Source organism: Thunnus maccoyii, chromosome 14, assembly GCF_910596095.1.
Source record: "Thunnus maccoyii chromosome 14, fThuMac1.1, whole genome shotgun sequence".
Classification (NCBI taxonomy): Eukaryota; Metazoa; Chordata; class Actinopteri; order Scombriformes; family Scombridae; genus Thunnus; species Thunnus maccoyii.
In genome coordinates this window covers 2,869,032-2,891,909 of record NC_056546.1, presented here as the reverse complement: position 1 = coordinate 2,891,909, position 22,878 = coordinate 2,869,032, and the positions used below count along the sequence as shown (strand labels likewise).

At 39.2% G+C, this 22,878-nt stretch overlaps 1 protein-coding gene across 2 annotated transcripts in view; it reads left to right on the top strand.

The window, feature by feature from the left end:
* hectd2 (HECT domain containing 2) overlaps positions 1-22,262 on the top strand; it is a 60,186-nt gene extending 37,924 nt beyond the window's left edge. Inside the window, exons 15-22 of one of the 2 annotated variants that reach the window (XM_042432745.1) lie at positions 1,672-1,736; positions 2,498-2,591; positions 5,799-5,873; positions 8,035-8,122; positions 8,667-8,773; positions 14,720-14,835; positions 17,285-17,428; positions 19,281-22,262. In XM_042432745.1, coding sequence (XP_042288679.1) covers positions 1,672-1,736; positions 2,498-2,591; positions 5,799-5,873; positions 8,035-8,122; positions 8,667-8,773; positions 14,720-14,835; positions 17,285-17,428; positions 19,281-19,401 — 810 coding nt within the window. In that variant the 3' untranslated portion in view covers positions 19,402-22,262. Of the gene's footprint in view, positions 1-1,671; positions 1,737-2,497; positions 2,592-5,798; positions 5,874-8,034; positions 8,123-8,666; positions 8,774-14,719; positions 14,836-14,957; positions 15,940-17,284; positions 17,429-19,280 lie in introns of those variants that run through there. The other variant, XM_042432746.1, reaches the window with a different exon arrangement.
* The last annotated feature ends 616 nt before the right edge of the window (positions 22,263-22,878 follow it).

Here is a 22,878-nt window from a genome sequence, read left to right as displayed (position 1 = left end):
ATGATTCATTTAAAGAACTCTGTGTCTGTCTTTGTGTCTTTCCTGTTTGCAGAATATTATAAGTGAATCCTGTCGCACCCATGAAGTAAATACTACGTTTCAGAAGCAGTCTGACAGATACAGTAAAGGGAGGTGGGCAGAAAAACAGACAGAAAGAGGGAGAGAGAGAGAGAGAGAGAGAGAGAGAGAGAGAGATAATGTGAAACAGAGCAGATAGAGAGAGAAAGATTAAAAGAGAGAGAGAGAGAACTTTATTCATGGCTGTCTCATAAAGTGAAGATATATGAACGAGGGCCTCTAAATGCTCTCTGTTACACTATATTTGATGTGTGTGTGTGTGTGTGTGTTTGACTTCCTAATGACCTTAATGGTTGTAGTAATAGTACAGTTTATGTTTATTTCCATGTCGGTGCCTCCGTGTATGTGTGTGTGTATGTGTGTGTGTGTGTGTGTGTGTGTGTGTGTGTGTGTGTGTGTGTGTGTCACCTACCTGTAATCAGTAGTGTTCATTTCACACACACACACACACTCAACCTACACACACAATTACACCACATATGGTCACCACATGCAGCAGCTGTAAGCACTTTGTGTGTGTGTGTGTGTGTGTGTGTGTTGAGCCGCCGCCTCTCAGACGTTTAAAAAAAAAAAAAAAAAAAATTATTGCAGGTGGACGGGACGTTCAGTACATGAACTCGCCATCGCCCGGCCACACACACACACACACACACACACTGAAGCTACACAATGAAGTCATTTAGTCTACATTAAACTCCTTCTGCCATAGGAACACACACACACACACACACACACACACACACACACACACACACACACACACACACACACACACACACACACACACTAACACACACACACACACTCAGTAGCCTCTCAAATAAAACATGAGGTCAGTTTTTACACTGTAGACTTTCAGCAGATGAGACGTGTCTTCCCTTTTTTTTTTCTGTCTGATGTTATCGATGTAATACTTTTTAATTAGCTTCATGTTTTTTTATATATATATTAGCTTCTATCCTGCTAGTTTAATTTTGCAACATTTCTTTCATCAGTTCTTAAAAAAATCTGAAGTTTTTTGTCCACATTTAATTTCATTTCAACCAAGATCAAACAACAACGATGATGATTATCTTGTTGCCGTGCAACAGCTACAACTGTGTCAAAACCTCATCTGACCTGTACCGTCCAGGTCGGTGCTGTTATTGATCTTCTTTTATGTTTTTTTTTTTTTTAAACAAACAAACATAAAATAAAAACCCCATCGAGGGTGTTCTGGAGATGTTATCAGATTTCTCCCGGAGCTCAGACGATGACTTCATCACACAGGCACACAGAACGTTATGAAATCAACCACACAGCAGTAACCTTGATACATAAAAACATGCTGCCACACACAGTAGATTCATGAACATGATCAGTGAGATAATTATGAAAAATACACAGTTGAAAACAGGCCTTGTTTGTAGGTGTAAAAATGTAAAAATGACTCGTTAACAATCACAATCATGATGTTAAATTGTTGTTTTTTTTCTTGTATGTATAAAGTTTTAAAACCACTATTGTCCTGGTAAATTCATTAATTAATGATGGGGATATTTTAGTGTTTGTTCTGTCAGAAGTTATTTCCTCTTTAACCTTCTATATGATCAGCTGATGGGCTTAGCAGTTTACAACAGCATCGCTCTGGACATCCATTTCCCCCTGTACTGTTACAGGTGAGTGTGTGTTTCCGTCTGCCGTATCAGTGACGGTATTCACTCCCGACATCTGCAGCGACGACCGTGAAAATCCCCCAAAACAAACATCAACCACATCTGGAAGATGTTTAGTTCAAGGTTTTTAAAGAATAAAAGTTGCACGTTTACTGTAGATTGTTGTAGCTGTGATAAGTAATTATAAATATTATACCGATGTATGAAGCTGTTGGAGGAATATTTTCTACATGTTTATTGATTTGCGTCTCACCGTTGGCTTTATTCTCATGGGTGGAAACGTCAGTGTGCAATAACAGAAACAATCAGCCTACAGAAACACATAAAGACTTCTGTAGGCTGAAAAAGATGGAGGCTGAAGCTGCAGATTATTGTGTCTACTCTTTTAAAAACGCCTACATCATCAATCTACAAAAAAAAACCCCAAAACTGCATCCTATCCTGCTCTGCCAGTGTTCCTTCCTGGTCATAGATTTTTATATTTGTTCAGTAAATTATGTTAAAACGTCTTTTACATGTTTTAAGTTCTTCAGCTGTTACAGAACAACTTCTAGTTACTTTCACCAAAGCTTTAAATATCAGAGTCTTTAATTTAATAAAGTTTTCAGTTTTGTTTACAATTTTTATGGCTGTCTTTTTGAAGTATGAAAGTTTTATATGTATTTCCTCACATTTAAGTAGAAGACTGTGTATCATTATCTGCTCTACACATGTGTTTTCTGTCTATGCGACTGTGATGAAACCTGCTTCCCTTCCCTTTACAGGAAGCTTCTCACGCCACCTACTACACCATGTGACCAAAACGCCCTTATCGGCATGGCAACCGCCACCCTGGACGACCTGCAGCAGATCATGCCGGTAAGGTGTCAGACCGTCCGTCAGGGTCAGTGACGTGACAATCCGCTGCTGGATTTGCACGTCGTTAATGTTAAACCTGCTGCAGTGAGCAGACTGGAGCAGGAAGCAGCTGAAAGAGAAGTCAAAGTTTATGAATAAATAAAAGAGTTAATTAAATATGTTGAATAGAAGTGAGAATGTGATATATTTGCTGTGTTTTCAGCAACACATTAGCAACCAGGCAGGATATTTACTGAAGGTTTGCAACCTTTTTTTAGGTGCTCAGTTAAATTGCATTTGTCCTGATTTAATAGAGATGTTTACAGATGTTTAGCGCCGGTTACATTAATGTGTTTGTGTTCATGCAGTACATATTTTCCTGTTCAGAGGCGCAAAATACAGATAAAATAAAATGTATTCAGATATCTTCAGCACCTGATGTATCACTGCTGACTAAGACTTTATCAGACGTCTCAGTTCAGCATCAAAACACAAGACTTCACCTTTCTGTTTCCCTCAGTAGCCTTGTTCTTCTTATTATTATTATTCCTGACTTATAATGGCTCCCAGCAGCTCCAGTCCAGTGTGATCTGTTGTATTAGCCAGTAATGATGCGATGTGAGATCTGAAAGCGTCGTCTCTTCCATCAATAATCAAAGTTCAATAGAAGAAAAAACACTTTCTCTTTTTTTTTTTTTTTGCACTTCGTCACTTTAAAGTAAACACGTGTCAAAGTATCGGCTCTTATTTAGCTGCACTTTATAGAAGTCAGATGACCTGCGGCTTCGCTCTTTTACATCTGCAGTCTCGCTCAATATGCCGCTTAATTGAAAAATTGTGGCTAAATTTCAGGCCTCGAGCAGTAATTTGCAACAGGCTTCGTAAAAAAAAAAAAAATATCAACCCCAAGAAATGAATTGAAAAGTAAAAGCAGACATTTGAAAAACATTTGTAAACTTTTTTTAGTTCCTTTTAGTCATTATTTTTCAATATGTGTTATTACATCTGGATCGGTTACTGATCAAACCAACAAAACCAACCTTTGAATTCAGCCAGCTTTATTTATATGATTATGATTCTATTATTATGATTTAAGTTTTACATGGAGATTTAAAGTGTCTCCTTCATGTCTCCGGTTGCATTTCTCTTTTCCGCCACTAGAGGGAGCCAGAGTTAAACATTTGACGTCTCTGCTCAGTTTCACACTTCTCCTCCGTCTGATCTTTGCCTCTGTTGAGCCTTAATTTACCTTCATGTGTCGCTGTCAGATTATTAAACTCCTCCATCAGATCATATGTTCACTTTGGATTGAAAACCCTCACATGCATGTTGAAACCTGCTGCAACTTTAAATATATACACCACATTTTTCCATTGGATTTTATTCTTAAGAGATGGTTTTTTGGGGTTTTTTTTACCCATGTTGCTGTCTTCATATCTGTGAACACTGATGGATTTTAATCTAAACTCTGTGTCTCAGTTTTTCCACATCAGTATTTGTTCTGTTCAAATCAGCTGAAAACACGTTGGACAGTGTAAACAAAAGATTTATGAAGTTTTGGTTTCAGGATGCTGAATGTTGCCAGATGTGAAGCTCATTCAACCGCTTGAACTCCTTTTCCCTTCACTGTTTCTCTCTTTCTGTCACATATATACATATAAATATATATATACAGACACACACAATCACTCAGTCATTCAATCTTACACTTGACACACATACAGTTGGGTCCAAAAGTCTGAGACCACTTGAATGGGAAAGTGGTCCCAGACTTTTGGATCCAACTATACATTCTCCTTCACACTCGAGCATGCCAACATACAGTTATGTCACATTTGTACAGACTGTACTCACATCACGTACACACTCTCTCTCTCTCTCTCTCTCTCTCCCTCTCTCTCTCTCTCTCAGAGACACGAGCAGATTGCAATTCATTTTGACAATAGAGCAATTGTGCATTATTATAAGTATGTAAACACCTCTTTTTGGTTCATATAACAAAAAACATGATACAAGGACAGTTTGAAAGTCCAGCTGAGATATATTCAATTTGAAAAAGTAGCAACAAAAAGTAATTGTAAACTGTTATTGACAGTAAAAAAAAATCATAAGCTGAGACAGCTCCAGTCACATTTTTATATGCATAAAAGTCCAGGCTGCAGAATGCAGAGAGAGAGATTTTGGCAGACGCGGTTGCCGACCGAGGTCGAGGTGCCTTTGAGCAAGTTATTAAACTTCCACACGTCTGCTGATGTGGAGCCGCAGAGGCCAGAAGTTCTTTACTGTGTTTGTGTGTGTTTTCGGCCGAGTGATCCTGAGCTTCAGCTGAAAATGTTGTTGTGACTTTACAATAAAAAAAAAAAAAAGGGGGGGGGGGGACGTGTTGTCTGACGGATACAATACGTCTGAAAACATTAACAGTTTCTCACTGCGGCGCTGAGAGAGCTGAGAGAAAGAACCTGAACTGATACCTGATCCACCAGCCGCTGCACGTCCTCCTCCTCACTGTGAAGGTCGAAAACTCTGCTCCCCACTAGGATACACACACATATATATGTATATATATATACACACACCAGGGCGCTAAAACTGGCCCAGTGGTTGCATAACAGCAGGATATCAGATATGAGGCCTACAGAGTCACCGGTGACGCCAGACAAGCAAACTTCATTCAAACTTTATTCAGAATGAATAAATATATATGTAAATGTTATGAATGACTTTAGGAGGCATAGTGACATCAGCAGGTACAGCTGTCAGGAGCTGCTGCAGTTTCCAACACAGTCTGTCATTTCTCAGAAACGCTGCATCACACTTGACCTGAATTCATGCATGAGTAAGACAAAAGACAAAAGAGGAAGTTATACATCACCACCAAACAACTATCTATCGGTCTGAAAGTTTCTCTCTTTAAGTATCTTTCTAATAAAACAAACATGTGAGCTGATGTTTTCGGGTCGTCCGTCAGTCCCGGTTCTCGTGAATGTCATATCTCAGAAACACCTGGAGGGAGTTTCATTACATCTGGCACAAACATCCACTCGGACTCAAGGATGAACTGATAAGATTTTTTGGCGGTCAAAGGTCAAACTTAATAGCTTTTATTAAATTCCTTCCTTCCACTACAAAATGTTATATATGAGTCTGGACAGACATGGATGTAAACTGTGACTGGTTGGTAGTTGTAGTTTATTCTAACTGTTGTTGACTACTGGTATCTGTCTGCAGGAGCTGGCTCACGGTTTGGGAGAGCTGCTGAGCTACGAGGGAAACGTAGAGGAAGACTTCTACCTCACCTTCCAGGTATCAAGCTACAACTTACAGTAAAGCTACTGCATGCATTTTCATTTTTGTGTGAGAGTACAAAAACATCAAAAAGATGTAATTTATACAAAGAAACTGAGGAGAAATATGATTTTTTTTTCACCAATCCTCTTCTTTTTATTCTGACTTTGACATTATAAACTGCTCTAACTTAATTAAAACTGTAAATGATGACATATTCACCAGGTTTTTATCGATCGCTGTTGATAACGATGTCACACACACACACACGTCCAGAGCGCAGATGTCATGATTAAAGTAGGCAGGTCTTACGGTGTTGACAGACAGCTGTGACTGCTGTCACCGCTTTGTAAATTTAATTCACAAATCTGTAAAAGTTAATTGCGGACCTGAATCACTTGCACTGATGTCACGCAGCAGATTAGTCATCGTTATGTCTCGGTTCATGTTCGGTACACACAAAAAATGTGTCACAGATGATTGAAAACTATCACGTGTGATATTAGACTACTTTTCATTGAATTACTTGTTTATACAACATGTAACATTTCAGATTGTTTATATTTCTCATAGTGAGGCATTGCTATCATTAGAAAATTACCCAGCCCTCATTTTTCCTTTTAACATAAATACACTGGAAACTCGTAGTTATGTTTTGAAGGTAATTAATGAATAACTTTGGATAATGATCAAAACCAAATATGGATGTTTGGTGCTTAAAAATAACAGAAACAGAGCAGAACTGTGGATGTTTGATCAGTAGAGTAAGATGTGTTCAAACCTTAGTCTTTAACCTAAAACTGAACCACAAACTTCAATCAAACCTCATCTTGTTTGCAGACTGAATTCACTGCTTAAAAAAAAAGAAAAAGCGACTTTAAACGTTCAACATCCTGGTGAGATATCTGACCTAATTATCAGTTACCAACTTTGACCCCCAACCCCTCCCCCACCCACAAAAACCATATCCTTTCTGAAACTAAATATCTGATTAACAATTTATAGATAAACTCACCGGAAACAACAAGAAAATAGTTGCAAATTGCATTAAAAGTCATAAATGCTGCTACAGAGTTTGTTACTTTTGGTTCCCAGTAATTATTTTCTACCACTAATTCAATTCAATTCAAACTTTATTAAGGACACAACTCATGGAGGGTTCATAGCATAATAAAATACAAAGTGTAAAGTATAAAACACAAAATTAATAAACAATCTCAAAAAACAAAAGGCGTTCCACAATAATCAGGTGATTGCATTTAGGCTATAACACCTAAAGTCTAGATGAGAACCTGATGGACTCAATCCAGATTTGGACTCATTTGCACACACATCTATATATAAGATTTCATATTACAGCAGAGCAGGTTGATACTCCAACATTAACAAACATCTGGCTCGTGCTGCAGCAGCTTTGTACCGTCATTATAAACCACCGTGAGTCTCTGCACGCTGCCTTTTCTGTAGCGACGCCACAAGTGGGTTGATACAAAAAGGTTTTAAAAAGAGAGATGTTTGCTTGTGCGTACAACTTTCTGACACCGTCTGTAAACGTCCCCTATCATCTGATAAATCATTAGTTATATAACGACCCAAATATTTATATACTAAATCTATAGTTTTACATTTCATGACATCAGCATCTTTTATGAAACCTGCTCAGCCAGCTCTGAGCGTAGTAACCAGATATAATGGAATACTTTATAGAGCAGCTGGAGCTATATATGAAGCAGACACGTATGTGTGTGTGGGCGGGGGGGGGGTGAAAGTATTATGTAAAAGCCTGAGTGAGGTGTTATTTTAACCCACAGTGTGAGCTGACTGTGAGCTATAGGTTGGTCACAGTCACACCACTGTGTGTGTGCAGATGAACCTACTGACCTGCGGTACACTGGATCTCTCTCTCTCTCTGTCTCTTTACTTTCTAAAGCAAATCCTCCTTTTTTTTTCTGTATATTTGTTTATTTCTGTCTGTATTTTTACTGCTCTATTTTTCCACACACTTCTTTTTGACCAACGTTTCTATTTAATGTTCCCGTTTAGTTTGGTGCGGGTAACAGGAACATAACAGAAAATGCACTGACACAAGGAACACAGATATATTCTAAACATTAAAATTGGATTATAATGAACATTTCCAAGATTTGTTTCAAAAATGTGTGTGTTTTTGTGTCTGCAGGTGTTCCAGGAGGAGATGGGTGTGGTCAAAACCTACAACCTGAAACCTGGAGGAGACAAGATCCCCGTCACCAAGCAGAACAGGAAAGGTGAGTCCACACTGAAAGTAACCAGGTAACTACCACGCGTGGGTTGAGGTGTTTTCTAATTACCCGCATAACCTAGTTTCTCTGTTTAAGTGCATGTGAATGCAACACATTGATTGCCACACCTAGAGGCCAAGCGGCTAGCATGGCTGCAAAGATAAGTCACCATACAAGGTGGTAATCTTGTATATAATGATGCTGTATCGTAACATTCGTAACTGGATCTGAGTATTTTATTTCCACAGTGAGACATTGTTCACTGTGAAAATATAATCGAGGAACTTTACAAGAGAAACCTGGCTCAGCGCAAAAACACCTCTTTGTTCCTTTTTAAGGGGATGAAGTGGAGCTTGAGAACGTCAGCTTTGTTTGCCTTATTAAACCATATTTTCCGTTCAGCAGCTACTGTTGCTCCCTGCCAGCATGTCTCTCTCCCCTCTCTCCCTGTGTGAGTGTTAAAACGAAGGAGCCAACACTGGAGGGTAAACTGGTAAAAGTGTGTAATGGAATTGTGTTCTGTGCCCTCTCTCTCCATCTCTGTCCACAGAGTACGTTCAGCTCTACGTCGACTTCCTGCTGAATAAATCCATTTATAAACAGTTTGCTGCCTTCTACCACGGCTTCCACAGCGTGTGTGCCTCTGATGCACTCATGGTGAGTCTACAGTGTGTGTGTGCTGTATGTGGACAATGGTATAAGATGGACTTGCTCACTGGTTGCATAAGTGATACATGCATTCCAGTTATCAGTCAGCCCTACTTTTTAGGGTTTTTTTTGTCAGTAAACATGCATTTACAGTAGCTAACGAGGAGGTTGCACGCACTTATGTAACTTTTTTTTTTTCTCCCCAAAAACACTGGTGGTCACTCACACCACTTACAAATGAAAGTCTTGGGTTTCTTTAAAGGTCTTTTGCATATGTGAAAATTAATCCTTTTGTGGCTCGAGAGGGAGCTTCGTTGAGCTGTGTTTGGAGTTCAAGACTACAAGTTTGAAAATGAGAAAAATCTGAGGATGTGGAGTTAGAAAGAAGTCAGGTTACCAGACCTCTGTAACCTGCTCCTCATCTCTGCTGGAGGCTAGCAGCTCCAGGCTACATTAGCCGCTACTAGCTTAACACATTTGAATCTCTGCTGGAGGCCAGCAGCTCCAGGCTACGTTAGCCGCTACTAGCTTAACACATCTGAATCTCTGCTGGAGGCTAGCAGCTCCAGGCTACGTTAGCCGCTACTAGCTTAACACATCTGAATCTCTGCTGGAGGCTAGCAGCTCCAGGCTACGTTAGCCGCTACTAGTTTAACACATCTGAATCTCTGCTGGAGGCTAGCAGCTCCAGGCTACGTTAGCCGCTACCAGCTTAACACATCTGAATCTCTGACTGAACAGTCGGCGGTCAATTTGGATTGTGAGTTTTGACAAGGAAAAATGTGTCGATTTTGAACCTTTTTTTTAAAAACTGAACATAAGTCCAACAAGGTTATAGGAGTTTCTTTTTAATAAGCACATCAACAGCTTCCAGGACAGCATCTTAACAAGGAAATAGTGACTAATGACACACAGAATGTGACAAACCTGATTTTCTGCATAATCAGAAAAAGTGTGGTTGTGGTTAAAAAAAAAGGTTTGAAAGGCAGCTTGAAAATGCTGCACATTCAAGAAATGACACAAAAATGGAGTCAAACCCAGAGAATGGCTTCTACATTTGTATGGCAGATTAGTCAGTGTATATATATATATATATATCTTTGTCAGAACTCACATTTTAAGGATAGGTCATGTCTTATATAATATATATATATATATATATATATATATATATATATATATATATATATATATATATAGTAAAGTAACAAAAAGAGGGACTAAAAAGACTGTAACGTTGGAAGATATCTACTTGATTTGACTCATATGGACGGCTGATTTTACCCCCCTCCATTTACATTGTAAATGATGTAATATTCACTTCTTTACATGTTTACATTATTACTTCAGGTGTTATATTTTAAATGTAAACAACCTCTGCTATAACAGCCTCATTTCCAGTCATTAAGGTACTTATTGGATTCTTGGTGCAGTCATCACACTGTGTGATCAAATTTAGAAGAAGTCATTAGATAAAACCAAAACTGGAAACCGGAATCAAGAACTTGTCACTTCCTGTTGAGCAACAGCAAGAGGTGAAAATTTCATATGTTGAGTCATTGTTGTGTTTTAGTAGAAAGAGGAGGAGCTACAGAGAATTAAACGTACAACGAAAACACAATATCCTCCTCCTCCTCCTACCTCCTTCCTCTTCTTCATGACAAAGACGTTTGCCCAAATACGGAGTTCAGGAACTCTGTTTGCCTTCCTCCCTTAGTCAAATGTTAGCTCTGGCTGATAAAGAGTCGCTGACTCAAATCTGACCATGTTGTTGGTTGTTAAACCCAGACACTGTGTATAAAGATGGACGACGCGTCTCCACTTCCTACCGCTGTGCAAAAGTGAAGCCAGAATATCCATAAATATCCATATTTGCGGGAGCTGCCATCTTGCTTGTGTGATGTCATTTGCAGCCAGAGTTGTGCACTATAGAGTCAGGCGGCAGGATGATGGCCCACGGTACACACCCCCCTCAGCCGTCCCGCCGCCTGACGGAGGTTTGAGAGCTCATGCACCATCTACTAACATGGAGGGGGGCGGGGCTTATGACCTATCCTGCAGCTAGCCACCAGGGGGCGATCCAGATTTTTTGGTCGTCCATCTTTATATACAGTCTGTGGTTAAACCTCAGGGACCCTGAAGAGGACGAGGGCCCTAAAACACAGCCCGATTTTTCTTACTGTTTCTTTTGGAAATAAATTTAAAAATTCAGTTGGACGACTTTGTTTCATTTGTAAATAAACACATTACACAGTACACAGTATTAGAAGTAAAGTGAAATATATCTCAACACTAATACACTTAAAAATCATCTTTCTGTACGTTAAAAAGAGTAAAATTTCCTACACATTCCTCTGATATCATTACAACAGTAGCACATGGAAGTGCTGTTAGTTTATGTGGGATGTCTGTGACCTCTGACCTTGTAGGGTCTCGTCTCACAGAGTTTATTGTCTCAGGTCACAGTTCACATGAGTCAAGTTCACAGTGAACCATGTAGGTCTTTGTGTGAGTTTTTTATTGAAGAGTTTCATCTCTAATCTTCTGCAGAGTGAACACACTGAAATAACTCTTTGTCTGACTGCAGATAAGACAGACTGACAGACAATCGCACTTCAGTTTATCAGCTGAGAGCCTGAATCTGGGTCAGAGGAAGGGTCAGGCCGATCCACACTGTAGAGACTGAAACAGCCAGGACGAGTCTCTGCTGTGCAGATAGAAATGAACTCCTGACCTGATTTTGCCTCCTCTGCTTCCCACAGTTTAGAAAAACAACTTCATTACTGTCAGAGAGATCTATATACAGTACTGTGCAAAAGTTTTAGGCACTTATTTATCAATTAACTTGATACAAAGTTGAGTAAACAGGAGAAACCTACATGATGAAATCAATATTTGGTGTGAGCAGCAGCAGTTTAACGTGTATCTACAAGCAGGATTTGTGACATCACAGCTAGTTTGGGGCCAACTGTGGTCCACAAGTGTGATGTGGAAACTCGGGAGCTTCCAGTACACAAACACTGAGAACAGACTTCATAGTGAAAGAGACGTTTCGTGTCCAGCAGGAAAACTTTTGAAATGAGCAATATTTATCTATAGTCATAGATTCTGGAGGAGTAGATGTAGAAAAAACAAATCAGACAAAAATTATTATTCTAAGCAGAGTATGAAATACTGGAATTGTTGTTACACTTCAGCTTAAAAACAGGTTGGACAGAACAAAAAACATGCATTATGTGCAATAAATGTAATGTATATCTGTATAAAACCTTTATTTACAGCCGTAAAAGAGGAAAGCTCATGTGAGTGTTTGTCCTCTGTAGAGCATGAATGTAACTTTTATGATGATCTGTAGATGTATTTATTATCTGGAGGAAGTAGAAACTTTGTTATGGTGGTAGATGAAATGTCAGGAAGTCATCACAATCATTAATATTCATCCTTTTGGAGACCTTTTTCTATTATCTTCCATTGGTTAGTTACAACTCCGGCAGTAAACGAGCCTAAAACATGTATCTCACACAGGTACACTGTAGTAAATAACACAAATAACAGCTTGTTGACCTTCACAATGACCCGGTGCAGATAGAAACACCTCATGTACGTCTCATACTCCGATTTACGTCACTGAATTAATTAATTAATTTTTTTTGGACCAAGGTAAGAAGTTCAATGTATGACTCTGCTCATTTTCAACCTCTATGTCTCTATTTCTGTCTTTCTCCTCTGTTGTGTTCGATCCTTCAGTCACGTCCACATTGTGTGACGTCTCAGGATGTGGTGAAGCAAGCCTGCTGTGGTTAGTTGTGAGTGTGTGTGGTGTGGTTTTGCTGGTTTCAGTATGAGTGTGTGTGTGTGTGTGTGCATTGAGGTCAAACTCAGTGTGAGGGTCGTACCAGCTGGCAATACACTGCAATCTCTGAACATACATTTTAAATATTTAAAATCATTATGTTTATTTTGAAAAAAAAACTATATTTTTTTGAACATGCATTCTACCATTAATAATATATATATGATATGATGTTGTGTTCAGCATCTAAGACATTAAAAGATGAGTTTTCTTGTAAATAAACAGAAGCTACATTACATTCAGTGTGAACATAATGTACTGTGTGTATCCTTGAGGTCTATAACAAAACTGTTGGATGCATTTCCCTCATAAACCATTTGCTAAGCTGATTTTTAAGTATTCCCACATTGTGTACGTCCATGTTTACTAGTTATAAACTGCTCCATAAAGCTACCAGGGATCAGAAACTCCACAGGGAACCTTTAAATTGTGAGTTACGTGACTGTTGGACTTATAAAATCTTTTCAGGAATTTTTGCATAACTGCAAATAAGAAATTCAGACTCTCATGTATGCCCTATGAAGCTGACTCATTGCACACATTTTCCTGTTATCAGCTGCTGAACTTCCTGTTCCTCCCTCTTCAGTTATTGGTTGTGATGCTGTCACACGTCACTCTTTACAACATTCAAGCAGCGGAAACAACTGTTGCATTTCACTTCTCTTGTGTTTAATCGGAAATTCTGCTGAAAAGAAATTCAGCTGAACCTTAACCTCACATCTCAGAAATCAAAAACCTTTTTATTTATCGTCAGCAGAAGCCATTCAATGTATGTAGATTCTGTGATGAACTCTCTGTAGTAGGGTTCTTTGTAAGTGACGGCTCCTGCACTGATTTAAATTCACACTCATGAGTGAATCACAGGAAATAAAACCTGAGTTACTGTTTGTCATTTTATGTCTTTGATATCATGGTTCTTGTAGATGAAAGTAATTTTTTTAGGGATGCACGATATTGGATTTTTTGCCGATATCCAATATGCCAATATTTTCAACACACTGTGGCCGATTGCCGATGTCGATACTGATATATGCACATATTTTTCTCCAGCTGGCTGAGGAGACTATAGTGCATGCAAGCATAGATTGTACTAAGTATGATAAAGAAAGACAATATATGAAGGAAGAACTCAGGAAGACTGGAGTTCAGGAGCTCAGCATTAAAACTTTAATGAACCTGCCAAGTGGGAGCAGCAGTAGAGTTTTCATTTAGTTTATTAGACAGACAGGATTAATGTGTAGGATTTAATCTCTGGTCCACACTCCGGAGCAGAAGAAGAAGAAGAGCCGAGGCTAACGTTAGCTGGGAGGTTAGCGGAGTGTTAGCAGCAGCATGGCCGGAGGGAAGCACAGCCAGCTAGCCTCTCAGCTAACGTTAGCCTCGGCTCTCCGTGTGGATCCAACTGAAGCACCGAGCGCCGGTTTGTTATTCAGGTTAAAGTGGGAAGAAGCAGGGGGTCTGACGGGCGGCTGAGTGAAGTGCAGCCTGCGGAGGAAACACCGGGACCGTCAGAGGGAAACAGTCCGTCGAGGGAAGCACAGTCGGGCGGCGGAGGAGATGGCGACATATCGGCCTCTCATAATCAGCAGAATTCGCCGATGCCGATATTTCATTTTAGAGCTTTTATCAACCGATACGATGACGTGCTGATAATATCGTGAATCCCTAATTTTTTTTATGGTTAAGTGATATTAGTATACATAGTATACATTATATTACCAGAGTATTAATGTGGTGAACCATCTATGAAGAAGTTGTTGTCTGTTTTGTTGTTTTTATTATGTTGTGGAAGTTGCAGGAAAGTAGAAACGTCTATCTTTGACTACACAAAGGTGTAAAGGTGAAAATCCAACCAAACAAAATGCTGATTTTTTCCAAAGTGACTTACAAATGATCAATCAATTATCAAAATAGTTGGCAACTAATCGATTAATCAACTAATCCTTGCAGCTCTACAGTTATTTGTCACTGTCGCTGACCTTGTTTTTGTTTTGTTTGTGTATAATGTTTATTTATTAATGTTGATATCTGGTACATTTGAAAGGCATGTTGATGTTGGTTTATTAAACCTCAGCTGTGTGTATGTAACATCCGTCTTACAGTTGCTGCGGCCGGAAGAGGTGGAGATGTTGGTGTGTGGCAGTCCGGAGCTCGACATGAGCGCTCTGCAGAAAGCTGCTCAGTACGAAGGATACAGCAAGACCGACACCACCGTACGGTAGGAGCACTGCACTTCCTGTTTTCATCAAACTGATCAAGCTTTGCTCTACAGGAAGTCCATAAATAATACACACATGTTGCACACACTGTGAGTCAAACTACCTCCCTTTTCCTTTTTAGACTCACCAGATGGGCCAGAAAGTTCACATACTGGACACTTTATAAAAAATGAATGTAGAGTCATATAAACAATTACCTGATCTCATGAGGCACTGTTCCTGAATAACTCCTTATACCTAAACAATAAAACAGGTTCTTTGTAACTTCCTTCCAAAAAATGACGAGGACTGATTCCCAAGAATTGAAATTCCTGTATTGTCTCCAAAAATACATGAAAGGCGACTTCTTTTCCTTCTTAGGAAAAAAAACACCCAGTTTTTCCACCACTTCCAAGTTAGAATACTTTTAAGAGAAACTGTCACCACGTAATATAACAAATATGAAAGAGTAGAACATCAGACTTTTTCAATAAACTGCATTTTAAGGATGAATTATCTACTTTTCTGTGTTTTAAGATTTTTCAGGAGAAGAGTGAAATAAAGACATTCAACCCTAAAATCTTCTTATTTGTCTTTTACAAAAGCGTATCAGCATTTCCTGACTCGTCACCTCTACGGCTGAGGTGTCATTAAGTTAAAAGCAACTAACAGTAATGGATTAAGGTTCAGGAAGGATCAATTTCCTGATTAAAAAAATACAACAAAAAAAAAGTATAAACATTTTTTGACCGGATCCAAACTTATAGATACAGCAGGCAGCAAGATAGAGTCTCTTTATCATGAAGGGCAAATGATATAAAGTATTAAATTAAATATACAAGAAGAATTGAGTTCTGCTATAAAAGAAACATTGTTTGTTGTTGTTATTTAACTCTGACAGATAGTTTGCAATGTGTTTAACCTTCGAGTGTTTGCATGAGAGGAATCAACTCTGTAACAGGAAGTGTAACTCTCTATCTTACACACACACACTCACACCGTCACACTCAGATGCCCTTCAGTGCAGTCGGGAAGGAAAATGAGCCGACACTCATCAACCACAGATAACACAACTCAGCACGATGTTGACAGCTGCCAAACCAGCAGCTGTAGGCTCGTTACACAACTCCGGTGTTCCTGTCTGAGACACACAGACACACAGACACACACACAGACAGTCAGACAGTCAGACAGACATACATTTAAGCCTTAGTGACACAGTTTAGTTGTTCCTTCTCCACACTGAAATACAACTCCAGCCTTCTCAGATTCATCCATTCTGCAGAATATTTAACTTTTTTTTTAATTAATGAAAAATGCAGATTTATTGTTGATGTTTCACATTTATCCACATTAGTGTAGACTGAAAGATTTCCTTTAATTATATCTTGAGCTTCATAGTTTCAGTTATGATAACATTGTACTCCTGGAAAACAGCAACATCACTCCATCAAAGTCAGACGGGATGACCGAGCTCATGTTGGGATGAAGTGAATGATGTGATGTTTACAGCTGGTATTAACATGCGTCTCGGGTGATCCGATCACAAGTGGACAGCTCTAAATCCAGGTGTAAACACACCCAAGACGCATCGAGGACGGATTGAGATCCGATCACTTGGACCACATTCAGAGGTGGTCTTGGCCGCATGTGACCACGTTCTTTAAGTAGTGTAAACGCAATGCATCCTGGACCACACTGAAGGACCGCCTACTCAGCTGACCTCCTCTATTTTCCAGCAGACTGGACACAGGAACTTGTTTGATAACAGGATAAACAAATTATTCCTGTGTTTCCCTCCCCAGTCGACAGTTAGAATATAAATTAAATCATTAATTTTTCGCTTGTCTGTCTAAAAAAAATATTTCAGGAGCTAAACGTTGCTGGTTTCTTCTGTCCTGTCGAGTTGATAACGAGTTTGATGAGTTCAGGATTTATCAGGATGACGCTGCTGCTTTACTCCAAACAGTTTCACTGTATGAACCTGGACTTTGTGTGGAACAGCTGATCTACTGGATGTGTAGAAGAACACAGAACATTAATGAACATTACATCCTGACGGCTGCTGTCGGCAAGTTAGAGATTTAAATAATCAATGAAGTTATGCTGCTGTGTCTTGTGTGTAAATGCTCATAATGTCTCTGAATGGAGAGACGCAGCTGCATAACTCTCTCTCTCTCTCTCTCTCTCTCTCTCTCTCTCTCTCGACGCAGAATATTTATATACATCCTGAACATTTATCAAGTTGAACTCAGCTTTGGACGAATAACAAACGAATTTGGTCTTTGAAAACAGAAATGATGTCTGTGTTTATTTGCATACAGAGCGGGGAAGTGAGATCGGATCACATGCGGTCACTCAGGACGCACGTGGAGACGCGTGTTAATACCAGGTGTAAACAGGACCCATGTGACTAACAGTGCACATACTTGTGTGTTGTATGACAGCGGTGTCTGTGTGTCTGACCAGGTGTTTCTGGGACGTGGTGTTGGCTTTCCCTCTGGAGCTGCAGAAGAAGCTCCTCCACTTCGCCACAGGAAGCGACCGCGTTCCCGTCGGAGGAATGGCCGACCTCAACTTCAAAATCTCCAAGATCGAAGTTCCGACTGACTGGTAGGTTTTCACCGACCGAACCAAAACTCGACCCTGAACTGAGAACATATCAGTCACACACGGATGCTCAGAAACTAAACATTTACTTTGAACTTTGTGGCAACGAGTCTTAAACATAACTTTAGATATTTTAAACAGATACCGTATTGGCATGAATATAAGACAACCTCCACTTTTTTTTTGATAAAAGCCTTTTATCTCATAAAAGTGAAATACTTTCATCAAAGCAGAACGTAAATCCTACATTTGTTTAGCTTGTATATCAGTCACACTCTCTCCTGTCCGACTCTTGGAAGCAATCACAAATATTTTTTCTGGCATTTTTAGTATTTTCCAGCTTTTAATTCTTGGCAGCTTGACAGAAGATTCAGTCCGTGTTCTGATTCTGCAGAAAAGACGTCATAAGATGCTTTAGATTTTCACTTGTCATGAATTTATATCCTCCACAGCAGAAAAACACATTACATGATCCCTCAGAAACTCCTGCAGGTTCAACTGAACTAACCAAACACTCTGAGTGCTGACAGACTCTAACAGACTCACTATAAACAGTCTGTTCTTGTTAGCCTAGCAACATTAAACACTGCAAAACACTCTCTAGATACTCTCTACATTCAAAAAGAATATCTGATCTTGTGCACATTGAATAGTCTCCTCCTCAGATATAAAACCTCTTTTTAATCTTAATTTCCAGCATAAAATATTGTCCTATATTCCAGCCAATACGGTAATGTGACAGAAAGTGTCGTTTCATTTTAGCGCCTGATTTTGATACTTTTAGTCAAATTTATTCATTTGATTTGTGTTGGTAAAGACATTTTAGTCTCGTTTCTGTCATGCATTTAAAATGTTTATGTCTTCTAAGCATTTTGAGGCTACAGCTGTCGCCATCTTTGTTGTGTACAGTTACCATGGTTACTGTCCTTCAGAAACTCCTGCAGGTTAAACTGAACTAACCAAACACTTTATTTTTAATAGTCTCCTCCTCAAAATATCATACCACTTTTTTAATCTTAACTTCCAGCATAACATATTGTCCTATATTCTAGCCAATACGGTAATGTGACAGAAAGTGTCGTTACACCACAGAGAGGAAGAAAACACCGTCTGCCTTGTCACTTTCTGATTTATTGATCTGAAGTGTTTGTTAATACTTTACCAAACAGTGGTGTGGGTTGTACTTGACTGACTGTCATATCATAGCAGCAGATAAGATATATTGTTGAACTTTAACAGCTGAATCTGGGTCAGTGAACGGAACAAGCTGCCCTACTGCTGTTCAGTCTCACACACACACACTCACACACACACACACACACACACACACACACACACACACACAGGGTTTGTCAGTCTCATACTAATTATATTCCACTCTGGGTATAATTTCATATCCAGCATGTTATTCAGATTTTTCGTTTGTCACGTCGTCATGTGACATTTAAACAATTAACAGATCGTATGAGTCAAGAATGTTGAATACTGACACTATTTTAGCTCAGATTTCATAATATAGTTTGTTACCTCATTATTGCAGCCGTGCATCTGCTTGTTAAATGAAAACCTTTTAGCACCTAATTGTTGATTTTAGCGCCTGACTTTGATAGTTTTAGTCAAATTTTAGTCATTTGATTCGTGTTTGTAAAGACATTTTATTCTCGTTTCTGTCATGCATTTTAAATTTTTATGTCTTCTGAGCATTTTGAGGCTTTCACCATCTTTGTTGTGTACAGTTACCATGGTTACTGTCCTCTGTAAATCCAGTGTACATTACCACAGCATTACTTGTGTTTTCCACTGCAGAGCAGCTAACAAGTCTAAAAACGTATTTTGTCTCCGTCTCTCTCTTCAGGTTGCCGATCTCTCACACCTGTTTCAATCAGATCTGTCTGCCTCCGTATCGAACCAGGAAGGAGCTAAAACACAAACTCACCATCGCCATCTCCAACGCCGAGGGCTTCGGCCTGGAGTGACCCGCCTGCACGCACACGCACACACACACACTCACACACACTATTAGTAATGCTAGCTATCTGTCCGCCACAACTACCACAACATGCCTTATATATCTGTGTGGTCGTGGATCAGACTGTATCATGGACTGTAATGCGGTTTGAATTGTTGTGTATTTGGGTACTGGGGGGGGGGGTTGCCATTGCTGACCTTTTTAGATTTATAACCAATCAGATGGAAGCTCTCGTTCTCCTTGACAACAGCTACAGAGAAACACTAGACATCTTTATATTTGCACATTTGTTTTGTTTCAAATATAAACACGACTGAAACAAAGATAAAAAATCTTTATTTTTAGACGTCAGCAGTTTAAACTTCTCAGCTCGGAACCAGTTGAGAATCACAGATCCATGACATTGAAAACATATCAATTATATATCAGGTGATGAACCTCATTGTCCTCCAGAGACCTTGCATCACCAAATAAACTCTTTTTTAAGGTTTAAAATATTGCAGTTTTGTTCCCTCTCAGGTATTTATTATTATTCTTATTATTTTAATCACATTACCAGGTATTTGCCACCATCTACATTTTTCATAAATTTCTGACTTCAGGCTTCAATTTAACTTACAAACATCTTAAATTACTTCTTCTTCTGCTCCTTGTGGCTGTTCCCGTTCCATCTCTTCCCGTCCTTTGTATCTTCGTCCGTCACGCCAACCACCTTCATGTCTTCCTTCACCAGATCCATAAACCTCCTCTTTTCCTCTCGCCTGGCAGCTCCATCTTCAGCATCCTTCTCCCAATATAACCAGCATCTCTCCTCCGCACATGTCCGAACCATCTCGTTCCCGTCCCATCTCTGGCTTTGTCTCCAAACCGTCCAACCAGAGCTGTCCCTCTAATATACTCATTCCTAATCCCATCCATCCTCATCATTCCCAACGAAAACGTTAGCATCTTCAGCTCCGCCTCCTGCCGTCTTTCTCTCTTGCTTTTTATTAAATCACAAGGATTCAGTAACCAAAACTACATTCTTACTTTACAATTTTGTGTTTTTGGGAGAACAACAAAGGAGATGCAGCAACAAGATACAGTACAAAGTAAAAGGGAAGAAGGGATCAGTGTCAGTAAAATTGGAGATTCAAGATTTCTGGAGGACGCATTAATATCAGAGATGCATGGGTTAAATATTTGATGTGTTTTGTGTGTAATCTGACGTCGCTGCTTCGGTGACTCTTTAAATCTATTTTATATGAAGGCATAGGGGAATGTCTTTTGTATCATTTTTTTTGCTTTGTTTGCAGCACACTGTCAGGATATAAAGCTTTGCTGGGAGAAGAATGCTATCGTGTATCATGAGATATAGATTGTCTTGTGAATAGTTTTGTTGTTGTTGTTGTTGTTTTGACATTGCTGCCTGTTTACTGAAAAAGGCTGCAGCAAATAATGTTCTAATTTTGTGTTAAATATTGTAACGTTATGTCACAGTTGAACCAGAGCTGTTGATTTTGACAGTTCGGTGTTTGTTTCTTTATGTCGTATCGTGGCTGCGAGATGTTCGGCAGCCTGCAGACAGACAGTCAAGCTTGTAGATGTTTGCTTTCAGTTGAGTGTTGATCATAAGACGAAGCAGGACGGGAAAAAAGAAACCATTGAAATGATTCTAACAAGTAGAATCCCGAGTTGAATAGTAGTTATTTATGTATTGAGAAGTTTCAGCTTGTTTAACCTGCAGCCACCTGGACCTGGACCCAGCTGAGGGAGTGGCATCACATTAAGAAAATAAAGATGTTCTTTCACTGGGCCTTCAAATCAATGTTCCAGACAGTGAGTCAGAGCTGTAAATAATCAGACAGCCCTGATTTAGGCGACATAAATTCTGCCTCTGGTGTAGCTTTCTGTAACTTTTTTTTTTTTTTTGGCTCTCATGCCGCTGCTGTCTCTTGTCCAGAGCTGAGCAGTGCTGGTTTTAAAACACACTTTAAGCACTGTCTTATACACGGTTGCCATGGCGAGATGTCTGAAGTCCCACTAACGAACTGGCAAAACACCAAGAAGTTACCGAGCAATAGTCAAGCAGCTCAAGTATGGCTGCACTATCCAAACTTACATCAGGCTGATCTGGGTCACTCATTCACTCGCTCTATAGGGTCTGAAAAGGCTCTTTTTTTTTTTTCATATCATCATTTAACGAGCAGCAGCAGGAGCCAGAAGCAGCTCTTCTCCAAGCATCTGTTTGAGAAGGACTTCATGCTGCGTTCACACCACGTCGGATTCATCATGAAAACGTCGGCATCCTCCTGCTGAGTAGAGAAAGAACACTTTGAAATGTTGGAGGAGGAAGTCATGCTTGGATAATTGGGATAATATAATGTGTTTTTTGTTTTTTTTTAAATGTTAATCTCACCCAGGTCTGTTTTATGTGAACGGGACCAAACTGTGTCAGGTTATACAGTGGGACGGCAGTGTAAAGAAGACAAAAATCTGTTTGAAAATAGTTCAAATGGATTCAAAATGATTTGTTGAGATGTAATTATTTTCACTTGTGAGATGTTTGAACTGACTGAACCGAAGTGCGTAACAAGCACTTAAAAGTAGAGGAGGAAAAAAATCCTGTATTTCCCATGTTTGTTGTTATTATTTAACAGTTTGAATCCTTCAGGTTCACCAGTATCTGTCTGTTAGCTCTGGTGGGTTTTTATCATGAGTTTTGTGTAAACAGTTTGAGATTCATTGACCATGCATGACCCATTTTTGGAAACATTTAATGCTTCTATGTTGCCCAAGTCTTATATAATGTACTGTATGTACCGCAGTGTTTACACAAGTATTTCCAGTAAAAAGGTTCAAGAGGGTTCGTCCCTCTTTTGAAAAGTTTTGCTGAGTATGCATGTTTGGTTTTTTTTTCATTTTACATTAATATACATCATCATATCCAGTGTTTGAATCGACAGAGAAATGTATTCAGAGAGGATGATTGATTCACACTAAATATATGATCAATAAGACCAGAAACAAGAAGAGTCTCTAAAGGTGAAAGTAACAGGATTAGTAAGTGTGATGCAATCACTGAATTTTAAACTTATACACTTATTACTGAAGAAATGACGTAATCACACAACTGTAATGTGTAACTCAGTAATGCTGTTGTGTCATGACTGTGTAAAAGCTTTCTGTATTTAAAAACCATATATGAACAGACGACTGACAAACTGCTGCCTCACGTCTTGTAGCAGCCAGAAACAGACACGTGAACTGATCAGGTTGATATAAATCTGCATCAGTGTATGTGTTGGACTTTAAGTTCTCATCATAAGACGAAGCAGGACGGGTAAATAAATCATTGTCATGATTCTAACAAGTAGAATCCCAGTTGAATAGTAGTTATTTATGTATTGAGAAGTTTCAGCTTGTTTAACCTGTAGCCATCATGACCTGGACCCTGATAAGCAGCTGGATGATGGATGACGGATGTTTCTGCAATTGTTACATC